Consider the following 18,399-nt stretch of genomic DNA (forward strand, 5'->3'; position numbering starts at 1 on the left):
GAACTGAGAGACGATAGAGCTGAGAGACGAGAGAGCTGAGAGATGATAGAGCTGAGAGACGAGAGAGCTGAGTGACGAGAGCTCAGAGCTGAGAGACGAGAGAGATGAGAGACGAGAGAGCTGAGGGACGAGACAGCTGAGAGATGAGAGCTGAGAGATGAGAGACGAGAGACAAGGGACGAGAGACGAGAGCTGAGAGACGAGAGAGCTGAGAGACGAGAGAACTGAGAGACGATAGAGCTGAGAGACGAGAGAGCTGAGAGATGATAGAGCTGAGAGACGAGAGAGCTGAGTGACGAGAGAGCTGAGTGACGAGAGAGCTGAGTGACGAGAGAGCTGAGAGACGAGAGAGCTGAGAGACGAGAGAGCTGAGAGATGAGAGAGCTGAGAGACGAGAGAGCTGAGAGACGAGAGAGCTGAGTGACAAGAGAGCTGAGAGACGAGAGAGCTGAGAGATGAGAGATGAGAGATGAGAGATGAGAGATGAGAGATGAGAGACGAGAGACAAGGGACGAGAGACGAGAGCTGAGAGAGCTGAGAGACGAGAGAACTGAGAGACGATAGAGCTGAGAGACGAGAGAGCTGAGAGATGATAGAGCTGAGAGACGAGAGAGCTGAGTGACGAGAGAGCTGAGAGACGAGAGAGCTGAGAGATGATAGAGCTGAGAGACGAGAGCTGAGAGACGAGAGCTCAGAGCTGAGAGACGAGAGAGATGAGAGACGAGAGAGCTGAGGGACGAGACAGCTGAGAGATGAGAGCTGAGAGATGAGAGACGAGAGACAAGGGACGAGAGACGAGAGCTGAGAGACGAGAGAGCTGAGAGACGAGAGAACTGAGAGACGATAGAGCTGAGAGACGAGAGAGCTGAGAGATGATAGAGCTGAGAGACGAGAGAGCTGAGTGACGAGAGCTCAGAGCTGAGAGACGAGAGAGATGAGAGACGAGAGAGCTGAGGGACGAGACAGCTGAGAGATGAGAGCTGAGAGATGAGAGACGAGAGACAAGGGACGAGAGACGAGAGCTGAGAGACGAGAGAGCTGAGAGACGAGAGAACTGAGAGACGATAGAGCTGAGAGACGAGAGAGCTGAGAGATGATAGAGCTGAGAGACGAGAGAGCTGAGTGACGAGAGAGCTGAGTGACGAGAGAGCTGAGTGACGAGAGAGCTGAGAGACGAGAGAGCTGAGAGACGAGAGAGCTGAGAGATGAGAGAGCTGAGAGACGAGAGAGCTGAGAGACGAGAGAGCTGAGTGACAAGAGAGCTGAGAGACGAGAGAGCTGAGAGATGAGAGATGAGAGATGAGAGATGAGAGATGAGAGATGAGAGACGAGAGACAAGGGACGAGAGACGAGAGCTGAGAGAGCTGAGAGACGAGAGAACTGAGAGACGATAGAGCTGAGAGACGAGAGAGCTGAGAGATGATAGAGCTGAGAGACGAGAGAGCTGAGTGACGAGAGAGCTGAGAGACGAGAGAGCTGAGAGACGAGAGAGCTGAGAGATGATAGAGCTGAGAGACGAGAGCTGAGAGATGAGAGACGAGAGACAAGGGACGAGAAACGAGAGCTGAGAGACGAGAGAGCTGAGAGACGAGAGAACTGAGAGACGATAGAGCTGAGAGACGAGAGAGCTGAGAGATGATAGAGCTGAGAGACGAGAGAGCTGAGTGACGAGAGAGCTGAGAGACGAGAGAGCTGAGAGACGAGAGAGCTGAGAGAGCTTAGAGACGAGAGAGCTGAGAGACGAGAGAGCTGAGTGACAAGAGAGCTGAGAGACGAGAGAGCTGAGAGCTGAGAGATGAGAGATGAGAGACGAGAGACGAGAGACGAAGGACGAGAGACGAGAGCTGAGAGAGCTGAGAGACGAGAGAACTGAGAGATGAGAGAGCTGAGAGATGAGAGACGAGAGACAAGGTATGAGAGACGAGAGACGAGAGAGCTGAGAGACGAGAGAGCTGAGAGATGATAGAGCTGAGAGACGAGAGAACTGAGAGACGAGAGAGCTGAGAGACGAGAGAGCTGAGAGATGATAGAGCTGAGAGATGAGAAATGAGAGATGAGAGATGAGAGACAAGGGACGAGAGACGAGAGAACTGAGAGACGATAGAGCTGAGAGACGAGAGAGCTGAGAGATGATAGAGCTGAGAGACAAGAGAGCTGAGAGATGAGAGAGCTTAGAGACGAGAGAGCTGAGAGACGAGAGAGCTGAGAGACAAGAGAGCTGAGAGACGAGAGAGCTGAGAGCCGAGAGACGAGAGCTGAGAGACGAGAGCTCAGAGCTGAGAGACGAGAGAGATGAGAGATGAGAGATGAGAGCTGAGAGACAAGGGACGAGAGACGAGAGAGCTGAGAGATGAGAGAGCTGAAGGACGAGACAGCTGAGAGACAAGAGCTGAGAGACAAGAGTAGCGAGCTGAGAGAGCTGAGAGCTGAGAGACGAGAGCTGAGTGCTGAGAGACGAGAGAGCTGAGAGACGAGAAAACTGAGAGACGAGAGCTGAGAGACGAGAGCTCAGAGCTGAGAGACGAGAGAGATGAGAGACGAGAGAGCTGAGGGACGAGACAGCTGAGAGATGAGAGATGAGAGATGAGAGACGAGAAAACTGAGAGACGAGAGAGACGAGAGATGAGAGCTAAGAGCTGGGGGACGAGAGCTGAGAGACGAGAAAACTGAGAGACGAGAGAGACGAGAGATGAGAGCTAAGAGCTGGGAGACGAGAGCTGAGAGACGAGAGCTGAGAGACGAGAGAGCTGAGAGACGAGAGAGCTGAGTGACAAGAGAGCTGAGAGACGAGAGAGCTGAGAGATGAGAGATGAGAGACGAGAGACGAGAGACGAGGGACGAGAGACGAGAGCTGAGAGAGCTGAGAGACGAGAGAACTGAGAGACGATAGAGCTGAGAGACGAGAGAGCTGAGAGATGAGAGACGAGAGACAAGGTACGAGAGACGAGAGCTGAGAGACGAGAGAGCTGAGAGACGAGAGAGCTGAGAGATGATAGAGCTGAGAGACGAGAGAACTGAGAGACGAGAGAGCTGAGAGACGAGAGAGCTGAGAGATGATAGAGCTGAGAGACGAGAGAGCTGAGTGACGAGAGAGCTGAGAGACGAGAGAGCTGAGAGACGAGAGAACTGAGAGACGATAGAGCTGAGAGACGAGAGAGCTGAGAGATGATAGAGCAGAGAGACGAGAGAGCTGAGTGACGAGAGAGCTGAGAGACGAGAGAGCTGAGAGACGAGAGAGCTGAGAGATGAGAGAGCTGAGAGACGAGAGAGCTGAGAGACGAGACAGCTGAGTGACAAGAGAGCTGAGAGACGAGAGAGCTGAGAGATGAGAAATGAGAGATGAGAGATGAGAGACAAGGGACGAGAGACGAGAGAACTGAGAGACGATAGAGCTGAGAGACGAGAGAGCTGAGAGATGATAGAGCTGAGAGACAAGAGAGCTGAGAGATGAGAGAGCTTAGAGACGAGAGAGCTGAGAGACGAGAGAGCTGAGAGACAAGAGAGCTGAGAGACGAGAGAGCTGAGAGCTGAGAGACGAGAGACGAGAGCTGAGAGACGAGAAAGCTGAGGGACGAGAGCTGAGAGACAAGAGCTCAGAGCTGAGAGACGAGAGAGATGAGAGATGAGAGATGAGAGCTGAGAGACAAGGGACGAGAGACGAGAGAGCTGAGAGATGAGAGAGCTGAAGGACGAGACAGCTGAGAGACAAGAGCTGAGAGACAAGAGTAGCGAGCTGAGAGAGCTGAGAGCTGAGAGACGAGAGCTGAGTGCTGAGAGACGAGAGAGCTGAGAGACGAGAAAACTGAGAGACGAGAGCTGAGAGACGAGAGCTCAGAGCTGAGAGACGAGAGAGATGAGAGACGAGAGAGCTGAGGGACGAGACAGCTGAGAGATGAGAGATGAGAGATGAGAGACGAGAAAACTGAGAGACGAGAGAGACGAGAGATGAGAGCTAAGAGCTGGGGGACGAGAGCTGAGAGACGAGAAAACTGAGAGACGAGAGAGACGAGAGATGAGAGCTAAGAGCTGGGAGACGAGAGCTGAGAGACGAGAGCTGAGAGACGAGAGAGCTGAGAGACGAGAAAACTGAGAGACGAGAGACGAGAGCTGAGAGACGAGAGCTGAGAGATGAGAGCTCAGAGCTGAGAGACGAGAGAGATGAGAGACGAGAGAGCTGAGGGACGAGACAGCTGAGAGATGAGAGCTGAGAGATGAGAGACGAGAGACAAGGGACGAGAGACGAGAGCTGAGAGAGCTGAGAGACGAGAGAACTGAGAGACGATAGAGCTGAGAGACGAGAGAGCTGAGAGATGATAGAGCTGAGAGACGAGAGAGCTGAGTGACGAGAGAGCTGAGAGACGAGAGAGCTGAGTGACGAGAGAGCTGAGAGATGAGAGATGAGAGCTGAGAGACAAGGGACGAGAGACGAGAGAGCTGAGAGATGAGAGAGCTGAAGGACGAGACAGCTGAGAGACAAGAGCTGAGAGACAAGAGTAGCGAGCTGAGAGAGCTGAGAGCTGAGAGACGAGAGCTGAGTGCTGAGAGACGAGAGAGCTGAGAGACGAGAAAACTGAGAGACGAGAGACGAGAGCTCAGAGCTGAGAGACGAGAGAGATGAGAGACGAGAGAGCTGAGGGACGAGACAGCTGAGAGATGAGAGATGAGAGATGAGAGACGAGAAAACTGAGAGACGAGAGAGACGAGAGATGAGAGCTAAGAGCTGGGGGACGAGAGCTGAGAGACGAGAAAACTGAGAGACGAGAGAGACGAGAGATGAGAGCTAAGAGCTGGGAGACGAGAGCTGAGAGACGAGAGCTGAGAGACGAGAGAGCTGAGAGACGAGAAAACTGAGAGACGAGAGACGAGAGCTGAGAGACGAGAGCTGAGAGACGAGAGCTCAGAGCTGAGAGACGAGAGAGATGAGAGACGAGAGAGCTGAGGGACGAGACAGCTGAGAGATGAGAGCTGAGAGATGAGAGACGAGAGACAAGGGACGAGAGACGAGAGCTGAGAGAGCTGAGAGACGAGAGAACTGAGAGACGATAGAGCTGAGAGACGAGAGAGCTGAGAGATGATAGAGCTGAGAGACGAGAGAGCTGAGTGACGAGAGAGCTGAGAGACGAGAGAGCTGAGTGACGAGAGAGCTGAGAGATGAGAGATGAGAGCTGAGAGACAAGGGACGAGAGACGAGAGAGCTGAGAGATGAGAGAGCTGAAGGACGAGACAGCTGAGAGACAAGAGCTGAGAGACAAGAGTAGCGAGCTGAGAGAGCTGAGAGATGAGAGCTGAGTGCTGAGAGACGAGAGAGCTGAGAGACGAGAAAACTGAGAGACGAGAGACGAGAGCTCAGAGCTGAGAGACGAGAGAGCTGAGGGACGAGACAGCTGAGAGATGAGAGCTGAGAGATGAGAGTAGCGAGCTGAGAGAGCTGAGAGCTGAGAGACGAGAGCTGAGTGCTGAGAGACGAGAGAGCTGAGAGACGAGAAAACTGAGAGACGAGAGACGAGAGACGAGAGCTCAGAGCTGAGAGACGAGAGAGATGAGAGACGAGAGAGCTGAGGGACGAGACAGCTGAGAGATGAGAGCTGAGAGATGAGAGTAGCGAGCTGAGAGAGCTGAGAGCTGAGAGACGAGAGCTGAGTGCTGAGAGACGAGAGAGCTGAGAGCTGAAAGACAAGAGCTGAGAGACGAGAGCTGAGAGCTGAGAGACGAGAGCTGAGAGCTGAGAGACGAGAGCTGAGTGCTGAGAGACGAGAGAGCTGAGAGACGAGAAAACTGAGAGACGAGAGACGAGAGCTGAGAGACGAGAGCTGAGAGACGAGAGCTCAGAGCTGAGAGACGAGAGAGATGAGAGACGAGAGAGCTGAGGGACGAGACAGCTGAGAGATGAGAGATGAGAGATGAGAGACGAGAAAACTGAGAGACGAGAGAGACGAGAGATGAGAGCTAAGAGCTGGGAGACGAGAGCTGAGAGACGAGAAAACTGAGAGACGAGAGAGACGAGAGATGAGAGCTAAGAGCTGGGAGACGAGAGCTGAGAGACGAGAAAACTGAGAGACGAGAGCTGAGAGACGAGAGAGCTGAGAGACGAGAAAACTGAGAGACGAGAGACGAGAGCTGAGAGACGAGAGCTCAGAGACGAGAGAGATGAGAGACGAGAGAGCTGAGGGACGAGACAGCTGAGAGATGAGAGCTGAGAGATGAGAGACGAGAGACAAGGGACGAGAGACGAGAGACGATAGAGCTGAGAGACGAGAGAGCTGAGAGATGATAGAGCTGAGAGACGAGAGAGCTGAGTGACGAGAGAGCTGAGAGATGAGAGAGCTGAGAGACGAGAGAGCTGAGAGACGAGAGAGCTGAGAGCTGAGAGACGAGAAAGCTGAGAGACGAGAGCTGAGAGACGAGAAAGCTGAGAGACGAGAGCTGAGAGACAAGAGCTCAGAGCTGAGGGAGATGAGAGATGAGAGATGAGAGACGAGAGACAAGGGACGAGAGACGAGAGACGAGAGATGAGAGACAAGAGAGCTGAGAGACGAGAGATGAGAGACAATAGAGCTGAGAGACGAGAGCTGAGAGACAGAGATGAGAGACGAGAGATGAGAGACGAGAGCTGAGAGACGAGAGCTGAGAGACGAGAGAGATGAGAGATGAGAAAGCTGAGAGCTGAGAGCTGAGAGACGAGAGCTGAGAAAACTGAGAGACGAGAGCTGAAAGACGAGAGAGCTGAGAGACGAGAAAACTGAGAGACGAGAGACGAAAAAACTGAGAGACGAGAGCTGAGAGAGACAAGAGAGCTGAGAGACGAGAGCTGAGAGACGAGAGACGAGAAAACTGAGAGACGAGAGCACTGAGAGACGAGAGAGCTGAGAGACGAGAGATGAGAGACGAGAGACAAGAGAGCTGAGAGACGAGAGCTGAGAGACGAGAGCTGAGAGACGAGAAAACTGAGAGACGAGAGAGCTGAGAGACGAGAGACGAGAGCTGAGAGCTGGAAGACGAGAGCTGAGAGACGAGAGCTGAGAGACGAGAAAACTGAGAGACGAGAGACGAGAGCTGAGAGACGAGAGAGCTGAGAGACGAGAAAACTGTGAGACGAGAGCTGAGAGAAGAGAGAGCTGAGAGGCGAGAGCTGAGAGACGAGAGCTGAGAGACGAAAAAACTGAGAGACGAGAGCTGAGAGACGAGAGAGCTGAGAGACGAGAGCTGAGAGACGCGAGAGCTGAGAGATGACAGCTGAGAGATGAGAGCTGAGAGACGAGAAAACTGAGAGACGAGAGACGAGAGCTGAGAGATGAGAGAGCTGAGAGACGAGAAAACTGTGAGACGAGAGCTGAGAGCTGAGAGACGAGAGCTGAGAGATGAGAGCTGAGAGACGAGAGCTGAGAGACGCGAGAGCTGAGAGATGACAGCTGAGAGACGAGAGAGCTGAGGGACGAGACAGCTGAGAGATGAGAGCTGAGAGATGAGAGACAAGGGACGAGAGACGAGAGACGAGAGCTGAGAGACGAGAGAGCTGAGAGACGAGAGAACTGAGAGACGATAGAGCTGAAAGACGAGAGAGCTGAGAGATGATAGAGCTGAGAGACGAGAGAGCTGAGTGACGAGAGAGCTGAGAGACGAGAGAGCTGAGAGATGAGAGAGCTGAGAGACGAGAGAGCTGAGAGCTGAGAGACGAGAGCTGAGAGACGAGAGCTGAGAGACGAGAAAACTGAGAGACGAGAGAGCTGAGAGACGAGAGATGAGAGACGAGAGACGAGAGACGAGAGCTGGGAGACGAGAGCTGAGAGACGAGAGCTGAGAGACGAGAAAACTGAGAGACGAGAGCTGAGAGACGAAACAGCTGAGAGACGAGAAAGCTGAGAGACGAGAGACGAGAGCTGAGAGACAAGAGCTCAGAGCTGAGAGACGAAAAAACTGAGAGACGAGAGCTGAGAGACGAGAGAGCTGAGAGACGAGAGCTGAGAGACGAGAGAGATGAGAGATGAGAGTTGAGAGCTGAGAGACGAGAGACAAGGGACGAGAGCTGAGAGCTGAGAGACAAGAGAGCTGAGAGACGAGAGCTGAGAGACGAGAGAGCTGAGAGCTGAGAGAGATGAGAGCTGAGAGATGAAAGACGAGAGACAAGGGACGAGAGCTGAGAGACAAGAGAGCTGAGAGACGAGAGATGAGAGACAATAGAGCTGAGAGACGAGAGCTGACAGACAAGAGATGAGAGACGAGAGCTGAGAGACGAGAGCTGAGAGACGAGAGCTGAGAGACGAGAGCTGAGAGCTGAGAGACGAGAGCTGAGAGACGAGAAAACTGAGAGACGAGAGAGCTGAGAGACGAGAGAGCTGAGAAACGAGAGAGCTGAGAGACGAGAGCTGAGAGACGAGAGAGCTGAGAGACGAGAGAGCTGAGAGACGAGAGAGCTGAGAGACGAGAGCTGAGAGACGAGAGAGCTGAGAGACGAGAGAGCTGAGAGACGAAAGCTGAGAGACGAGAGCTGAGAGACGAGAGAGATGAGAGATGAGAGAGCTGAGGGACGAGACAGCTGAGAGATGAGAGCTGAGAGATGAGAGCTGAGAGCTGAGAGGCGAGAGACAAGGGACGAGAGACGAGAGCTGAGAGACGAGAGAGCTGAGAGACGAGAGAGCTGAGAGATGAGAGAGCTGAGTGACAAGAGAGCTGAGAGACGAGGGAGCTGAGAGATGAGACAGCTGAGAGACAAGAGCTGAGAGACAAGAGAAGCGAGCTGAGAGACGAGAGAGCTGAGAGACAGAGCTGAGAGACAAGAGATGAGAGACGAGAGCTGAGAGACAAGAGATGAGAGAGCTGAGAGACGAGAGACGAGAGACAAGAGACGAGAGAGCTGAGAGACAGAGCTGAGAGAGACGAGAGAGCTGAGAGACAGAGCTGAAAGAGACGAGACAGCTGAGAGATGAGAGCTGAGAGATGAGAGCTGAGAGCTGAGAGGCGAGAGACAAGGGACGAGAGACGAGAGCTGAGAGACGAGAGAGCTGAGAGACGAGAGAACTGAGAGACGATAGAGCTGAAAGACGAGAGAGCTGAGAGATGATAGAGCTGAGAGACGAGAGAGCTGAGTGACGAGAGAGCTGAGAGACGAGAGAGCTGAGAGATGAGAGAGCTGAGAGACGAGAGAGCTGAGAGCTGAGAGACGAGAGCTGAGAGACGAGAGCTGAGAGACGAGAAAACTGAGAGACGAGAGAGCTGAGAGACGAGAGATGAGAGACGAGAGACGAGAGACGAGAGCTGGGAGACGAGAGCTGAGAGACGAGAGCTGAGAGACGAGAAAACTGAGAGACGAGAGCTGAGAGACGAGACAGCTGAGAGACGAGAAAGCTGAGAGACGAGAGACGAGAGCTGAGAGACAAGAGCTCAGAGCTGAGAGACGAAAAAACTGAGAGACGAGAGCTGAGAGACGAGAGAGCTGAGAGACGAGAGCTGAGAGACGAGAGAGATGAGAGATGAGAGTTGAGAGCTGAGAGACGAGAGACAAGGGACGAGAGCTGAGAGCTGAGAGACAAGAGAGCTGAGAGACGAGAGCTGAGAGACGAGAGAGCTGAGAGCTGAGAGAGATGAGAGCTGAGAGATGAAAGACGAGAGACAAGGGACGAGAGCTGAGAGACAAGAGAGCTGAGAGACGAGAGATGAGAGACAATAGAGCTGAGAGACGAGAGCTGACAGACAAGAGATGAGAGACGAGAGCTGAGAGACGAGAGCTGAGAGACGAGAGCTGAGAGACGAGAGCTGAGAGCTGAGAGACGAGAGCTGAGAGACGAGAAAACTGAGAGACGAGAGAGCTGAGAGACGAGAGAGCTGAGAAACGAGAGAGCTGAGAGACGAGAGCTGAGAGACGAGAGACGAGAGAGCTGAGAGACGAGAGAGCTGAGAGACGAGAGAGCTGAGAGACGAGAGCTGAGAGACGAGAGAGCTGAGAGACGAGAGAGCTGAGAGACGAAAGCTGAGAGACGAGAGCTGAGAGACGAGAGAGATGAGAGATGAGAGAGCTGAGGGACGAGACAGCTGAGAGATGAGAGCTGAGAGATGAGAGCTGAGAGCTGAGAGGCGAGAGACAAGGGACGAGAGACGAGAGCTGAGAGACGAGAGAGCTGAGAGACGAGAGAGCTGAGAGATGAGAGAGCTGAGTGACAAGAGAGCTGAGAGACGAGGGAGCTGAGAGATGAGACAGCTGAGAGACAAGAGCTGAGAGACAAGAGAAGCGAGCTGAGAGACGAGAGAGCTGAGAGACAGAGCTGAGAGACAAGAGATGAGAGACGAGAGCTGAGAGACAAGAGATGAGAGAGCTGAGAGACGAGAGACGAGAGACAAGAGACGAGAGAGCTGAGAGACAGAGCTGAGAGAGACGAGAGAGCTGAGAGACAGAGCTGAAAGAGACGAGACAGCTGAGAGATGAGAGCTGAGAGATGAGAGCTGAGAGCTGAGAGGCGAGAGACAAGGGACGAGAGACGAGAGCTGAGAGCTGAGAGACGAGAGACGAGAGAGCTGAGAGACGAGAGAGCTGAGAGATGAGAGAGCTGAGTGACAAGAGAGCTGAGAGACGAGGGAGCTGAGAGATGAGACAGCTGAGAGACAAGAGCTGAGAGACAAGAGATGAGAGAGCTGAGAGACGAGAGACGAGAGACGAGAGACAAGAGACGAGAGAGCTGAGAGACAGAGCTGAGAGAGACGAGAGAGCTGAGAGACAGAGCTGAGAGACAAGAGATGAGAGACAAGAGATGAGAGAGCTGAGAGACGAGAGACGAGAGACAAGAGACGAGAGAGCTGAGAGACAGAGCTGAGAGAGACGAGAGAGCTGAGAGACAGAGCTGAAAGAGACGAGAGAGCTGAGAGACGAGAGCTGAGAGACAAGAGAGCTGAGAGATGAGAGAGCTGAGAGACGAGAGAGCTGAGAGCTGAGAGACGAGAGAGCTGAGAGCTGAGAGACGAGAGCTGAGAGACGAGAGAGCTGAGAGACGAGAGCTGAGAGACGAGAGAGCTGAGAGACGAGAGAGCTGAGAGACGAGAGAGCTGAGAGACGAGAGATGAGAGCTGAGAGACAAGAGCTCTGAGCTGAGAGACGAAAAAACTGAGAGACAAGAGCTGAGAGACGAGAGAGCTGAGAGACGAGAGAGCTGAGAGACGAGAGCTCTGAGCTGAGAGACGAAAAAACTGAGAGACGAGAGCTGAGAGACGAGAGAGCTGAGAGACGAGAGAGCTGAGAGATGAGAGATGAGAGCTGAGAGCTGAGAGACGAGAGCTGAGAGACGAGAGAGATGAGAGATGAGAGAGCTGAGGGACGAGACAGCTGAGAGATGAGAGCTGAGAGATGAGAGCTGAGAGATGAGAGACGAGAGACAAGGGACGAGAGACGAGAGCTGAGAGACGAGAGACGAGAGAGCTGAGTGACAAGAGCTGAGAGACAAGAGAAGCGAGCTGAGAGACGAGCGAGCTGAGAGACAGAGCTGAGAGACAAGAGATGAGAGACGAGAGCTGAGAGACAGAGCTGAGAGACAAGAGATGAGAGAGCTGAGAGACGAGAGACGGGAGACAAGAGACGAGAGAGCTGAGAGACAGACCTGAGAGAGACGAGAGAGCTGAGAGACAGAGCTGAAAGAGACGAGAGAGCTGAGAGACGAGAGCTGAGAGACAAGAGAGCTGAGAGACAAGAGAGCTGAGAGACGAGTGAGCTGAGAGACGAGAGAGCTGAGAGACGAGACCTGGGAGACGAGGGTCGAGAGACGAGAGCTGAGCTTAGAAACGAGGGTTGAGAAACAAGAGCTGAGAGACTGTGCAACGTGATCATTACAATAAATAACATGAAAGCATTTGTTTACATTATCTCAACATGATTTCTGTATGTAAACGAGCAGAGTCGTCTACACACCAGTGTGACCCTGAGGTCATGCAACCCGGGTAGAGCTGCAGGGTGTCCTGCTCGCACACTCACCATGTTGTTGACATTTTTGAGGATGGTGGTGAGGCCGCTGATGACGAGGGAGAACTTGTACTTGGAGATGTTGATCAGACACTCCTTGTTGTGCTCGGTGCTGACTTTGGTGTGAGTGTTCTGGTGTCCCACTTTGATGGGAAGCTGGAGGAAACAAAGAGAGGACGGTCAGGCTGTGATACCGAGTTCGACCTCACATCAGAAACGACCTTCATCTGAAGCTCCAGTTCTCCAGCAGTAACAGAGTGAACGTTTGAGTGACTCTGCTCAGCCTTTTTCCTCGGCTACAAGCTAACAGATCAGCTCTGCCTCACAGAATTGATCCCACACTCCAAACATCTACTCCTTAGATAAATGGTCCGCTGAGTGTGTTCTGATGCTGAGAACAAGCAAACGCTTAACAACTCCAGATGTTTCTGGAAACACCTCTGATGTTAGGTATCGGATACAAACCAGTACGCCAGTCAATGCTCCAATCAAAGCTAGTAAATTTATCAGGGACAGCTGTGGATCAGTGGTGTCAGACGTCTTGACTGAAAGGTCAGGGGATCGATCTCCAGATCCCGCAGCTACATGTGGATGTTTCCTTTGACAAGACACTTAACCCCACGTTGCTCCCATGATATAGCAGGATATACTGACCTATGACCCCTGTGCAGTGAGCCTTCTGATGACCTATTATCCCTGTGATGTGATATTTTTGATGACCTATGACCCCTGTACTTCTGATGACCTATGACCCCTAGGGGTGTAACGGTAGACAAACATTTTGGTTCGGTACGAGTCTCAGTATCGAAGCTTCGGTTCGGTACATTTTCGTAAAGGGACCTGATGCAACACTTTTTTATTTATTTACTAGGAACACTTAGAATTTCCCTTTTACACATTGGGCTAAGTTAGCAGCATCGACAGTTCAGACTTGTACACCTGCTCAGGTTACTTTTTAATAACATTTTACATTAAACATTGCACAAAAAAAAACATAAAATGAACTTATGCTGCATCCTTCAACCAAAAGAGTCTCCAATAAATAAAAGATATGAATGAAATAAAGTATTTTAGAATGAAATTAAGTAATTAATATAGCCTAATGTAAAATTATTTCTTTTAAATTACACTGACACCTTTTAGTTTATGAAGGCAACACTTTTTTGAATGCCCTTTGAGCACATAATAAACCTAATCACATCTGGGACAGTTTCATCGCAGAACTATTAATATTTCCCTCTATTGATATAAAAACTTCAAGGGCATTTGTTGTGGCTTTGGCCCGTTCAGAATTACTAGCAAAAGGCTGTCTGTTGGGGAGGGAGGGTGTTCATTCTATCAAGCTGCAGGTTATTCTCCCACACAGACGTGTCTCCCCTTTCACGCAGCAGCGCTGCTGGAGCGGGATCATCGCTGAAAATGAAAACGAAAGTTTTCAGTAAGTCCGTAAATGAACTCCATCCCAGTTATATGCAACTGTCCAAACCGACAGGGCTCGAGGAACTACTAATCTGCAGAGTTTACAGTTTATGTTTGAACTTTTTACAAGTTACGGTGTGCTTCCGCTTTGCGGTCCGTGTGGGAACACAGATTAAAGAACTTCTGTTCCGTGCGTACTCGGATCGGTCTGCGTGCCGAAAACCCTGTACCGAAACGATCCGGTACGAGTACGTGTACCTTTACATCCCTAATGACCCCTGTGATGTGAACTTTCTGATGACCTATCACCCCTGTGCTGTGAGCCTTCTGATGAACTATTATCCCTGTGGTGATATTTTTGATGACCTATGACCCCTGTGATTTGATCTTTCTGATGACCTATAATCCCTGTGGTGATATTTTTGATGACCTATGACCCCTGTGCTATGATACTTCTGATGACCTATGACCCCTGTGTTATGATACTTCTGATGACCTTTGACCCCTGTGCTGTGACGCTTTTGATGACCTTTGACCCCTGTGCTGTGATGCGTTTGATGACCTTTGACCCCTGTGCTGTGATGCTTTTGATGACCTCTGACCCATGTGCTGTGATTGACTGAAGACCTATGACCACTGTAGTGTGACCTTCTGATGACCTTTGACCCATGTGCTGTGATTGACTGAAGACCTATGACCCCTGTAGTGTGACCTTCTGATGACCTTTGACCCCTGTGCTGTGATTGACTGAAGACCTATGACCACTGTAGTGTGACCTTCTGATGACCTTTGACCCTTGTGTTGTGATTGACTGAAGACCTATGACCCCTGTACTGTGATCCTTCTGATGACCTTTGACCCCTGTGCTGTGATTGACTGAAGACCTATGACCACTGTAGTGTGACCTTCTGATGACCTTTGACCCCTGTGTTGTGATTGACTGAAGACCTATGACCCCTGTACTGTGATCCTTCTGATGACCTTTGACCCCTGTGCTGTGATTGACTAAAGACCTATGACCCCTGTACTGTGATCCTTCTGATGACCTTTGACCCCTGTGCTGTGATTGACTAAAGACCTATGACCCCTGTATTTCATATTCATTTTGAAGATAACCTTCAGCCTCTTTCCTCGGGGCTCCATGTTTTCTTTATCAGAGTTCACAGTTAAACGTCTGAGGCTTTAAAAACTGAGTTGGTTTGTGATTCAGAGGAACTCATACTCAATTCATTGACAATGTCAGGTGATTTAAAACAAGACTAACCCTGTTGTTGGAAGTGGACTTCTAAGGACCCTGATCCTGGTCCTGTGGAGTGGTCTTGGACGCCCTGAACATTTATAGAAACTGACTTTTTGTTGAGCATCAATGCACAGCTGAACAGAAACGTCAGTGTGTCTTCAAGGGTCGGACTGCGTGGCTCACATTCCTCGCGTTGTCAGGAACACTCATGTCATTTATGGCAGATGATCCGGCTCGGACAGAGCTGGCAGCCAGAATGTAAACAGGAAATGGACCAGCACGCCGCTCTGCTGTCTCTGAATCTTTGTGCCCGTCCACAAGTCCTCATTGGACCTTTGAGCCACTTCATGAAAATCTGCTTGGACCACCGAGTCTACCATAAGATGGCAAACTGACCGTTTGACACCATGTGTTTGAATAACCCGACACAACCTCAGTTCATCAATGATCGGCAGAGTCAGAAGAACTGAAGCTTTAAAACATCTTCATCACATTTTAACACTAACGTCCAAATTCTGCGTGTTCAGTCCGTCTCCGCTCCGTTACGGCAGCAGAGCTTCATTTTCAATGCAGTGTTTCCCATACATTGATTCATCCGATTCTCGACAAGGACCGCCACGGATTCATTTGTTGTATTCATAAAATTGCTGCGGGCACTAGAGCGAGAGTGGGAGAGTGGGAGAGAGAGAGAGAGAGGGAGCGTGTGAGAGTGCAGGCACGCTATGAGTATGAAGCGTGTTAGATGTAGCTGCAGCTACTTTACCTGCTCCTCTCTCTGCGAGCATCGCAGGGCACGCTGAGCTACACCAACATACAGTACATTGCTTAACGCGCACGCACATACACACACTGGAGCGCCAGCCACCACGCGTATCTTTTTACTTTTAGTCAACAGCAAAAAGTTGATCCGTACGGATAACAGACTGTAGGCTACATATTAGGTACGGACTTAACAATAGCAACGTCTGTATATAAACAACACAACTTCAGAAGGTCAACACTTTTTTATTTTTTATATTCAGGTCTAATTACAGATTTTTTCCTCAACTGTTTATAGGTTCTTGTTTTAATTGCACATATATTTTATGTACATTTCTTGTATACGTCTATTTTTAATTGCACAGTTTAAGTTTTTTTCATCTAGGGGTATTCTTTAAATCTTTTTTCAGGTTAAAATATATGTATGGGAGGGGGAAGTCGGTTTTGCGGGTTTAATTGGTAACAAATGTTTCATGTCATGTACGTCTTTGTAACCTGCTACTGGATGCTTTGAATTTCCCTCGGGATCAATAAAGTATCTATCTATCTATCTATCTATCTATCTGTCATCTCACATGCTGCTAAATTAATGTAGAGGAAAGAAACGTATTTGATATAAATACAAATGTAATATTAACATTATAAATTACTCCCCCCCCCGAACTCCACCACCCAGATATTGTGTCATTCTGTGGGAAATACTGCAATGTGTGTGCTTCCACTGGCTCCGCCAGGCTGCAGTCCGGAGCTGGGAGGCTTCTATTTTAACTGGAGCACGGCGCATCAATTTAGCAGAGAAAAGAGGGAAGCGGGACGGGAAGTCAGACACCGAAACAACATCAAAACATCCTGTTTCTTTTCAGAATAAAAGACTCTGTTTAGACGGTTCAGAACAACGACCTAAGTGTGTTTGTTTATGTGTTTTATACTCTTTTATACCACTTACAGCGGATTATGTCACGCTGTCATGAGTGAATGTGGAAAATTACCGCAGAAACTCCTTGGTCTTGGCACTCCAGCTGTCCGGCTGTAGTGTACATTATACCAACGCAGGAGTCCTCATTTATAACTGATCATGAATGAAACCAACAGAATGACCAAATGTTGGACGCCAAGTAGAGACGCACTGATCAGGGCTGATAGCAATGTTTGTTTCATGACTTGGTTTGGTGTCAGACATCTGTGCAGCTCTACTTGAAGCTTTCAGCCAAACACCGCGGCCTCAACCAGCCCCCTACTAACTCTGTGTACCAGAACCCTCTGACTGAGTGACCCTGAAAAGAGAACCTGGACGTTAACTGTAAAGTGACTGTGAGGGATTTATCGTAGGATTAGGCTAATCATAACCAGGAAGTAGATTTAAAACCTTAAACCAGTGGTAGTAATCCAACTAATCCACTAAACCCATCTGAAGTCCATGATCCTCAGAGACTTACCCGGGACCCAAGTGCTCAAACACCTCTAGAGAACCAAACTCCCCCCAGAGACCAAAACCCCTCCAGAGCAGAGACCCAAACACCCCAAGAGACCCAAAAATGTCCAGAGAACCAAACACCTCCAGACAGACAAAACACCTCCAAAGACCCAAGCTCCTCCAGAGACCCATGGAGTTGGTCTGCTTCCTGTTTGACAGGAAGGTGGGCTTTCAGTAAAGGTACAAGCAGTAAACATAAACACTACGTCCTTCAGTAAGTAGGCGTGGCTTATGGTGGCCATGAGCACAGGAGAAGCAAACCAAGGTTCAGGTAAATCCCCCAGTGTGAGGGTTGTGACCTTTATTAGGGTCATGAAAGCCTGAAGCGTGTCGGTCTAATAAAGTTAATCAAGTTGATCTTTCTGCTACGAGTGCTGCTGGAGCTTATTTACTGCATTAAGCCTCTCTCTCTGGGCGCAGCCCGATACTACGACTCTCCTTCTCCAGTGTTTGGTTCATTAATACATCCGAAGCATCTGACGCACAACCTGAACTTTACTTGTTTGACACCTTTGTTAGATCACCTGTGGTCATTTGCTCCTGGCTGTGGTTCAGGTGTAAAACTAAGAGGGATAGAATATTTTCTGTTGACTGTCCATGTTGGTTTTAAAAGTCCTTTTAACTTTTTGCAGTGTTGTGTTAAAGAAAGACTTCAGTTCAGCTGAGAGGACATACCTGTACACATTCTTAAAGGACAGGTGAGTCTGAGAGGACACACCTACACACAGTCTAAAAGGACAGGTGAGTCTAAGAGGACAGGACACACCTACACACAGTCTAAAAGGACAGGTGAGTCTGAGAGGACACACCTACACACAGTCTAAAAGGACAGACCTACACACAGTCTAAAAGGACAGGTGAGTCTAAGAGGACAGGACACACCTACACACAGTCTAAAAGGACAGGTGAGTCTTAGAGGACAGGACACACCTACACACAGTCTAAAAGCACAGGTGAGTCTAAGAGGACAGGACACACCTACAAACAGTCTAAAAGGACAGGTGAGTCTAAGAGGACAGGACACACCTACACACAGTCTAAAAGGACAGGTGAATCTGAGAGGACAGGACACAACTACACACAGTCTAAAAGGACAGGTGAGTCTCAGAGGACACACCTACACACAGTCTAAAAGGACAGGTGAATCTGAGAGGACAGGACACACCTACACACAGTCTAAAAGGACAGGTGAGTCTAAAAGGACAGACCTACACACAGTCTAAAAGGACAGGTGAGTCTCAGAGGACACACCTACACACAGTCTAAAAGGACAGGTGAGTCTAAAAGGACAGACCTACACACAGTCTAAAAGGACAGGTGAGTCTAAAAGGACAGACCTACACACAGTCTAAAAGGACAGGTGAGTCTGAGAGGACAGGACACACCTACACACAGTCTAAAAGGACAGGTGAGTCTGAGAGGACAGGACACACCTACACACAGTCTAAAAGGACAGGTGAGTCTGACAGGACACACCTACACACAGTCTAAAAGGACAGGTGACTCTGATATGACACACCTACACACAGTCTAAAAGGACAGGTGAGCCAAAGAAGACACCTACATACA

General features: G+C 50.1%; 1 protein-coding gene across 3 annotated transcripts in view; it reads right to left on the bottom strand.

Moving 5' to 3' along the window:
- Positions 1–18,399, bottom strand: part of nf1a (neurofibromin 1a) — a 74,081-nt gene that overhangs the window by 53,431 nt on the left and 2,251 nt on the right. For all 3 annotated transcript variants that reach the window (XM_065959906.1, XM_065959907.1, XM_065959905.1), the window contains exon 2: positions 11,951–12,094. In XM_065959906.1, coding sequence (XP_065815978.1) covers positions 11,951–12,094 — 144 coding nt within the window. The remainder of the gene's footprint in view (positions 1–11,950; positions 12,095–18,399) is intronic.

Source organism: Labrus bergylta, chromosome 11 (assembly GCF_963930695.1).
Source record: "Labrus bergylta chromosome 11, fLabBer1.1, whole genome shotgun sequence".
Lineage (NCBI taxonomy): Eukaryota > Metazoa > Chordata > Actinopteri > Labriformes > Labridae > Labrus > Labrus bergylta.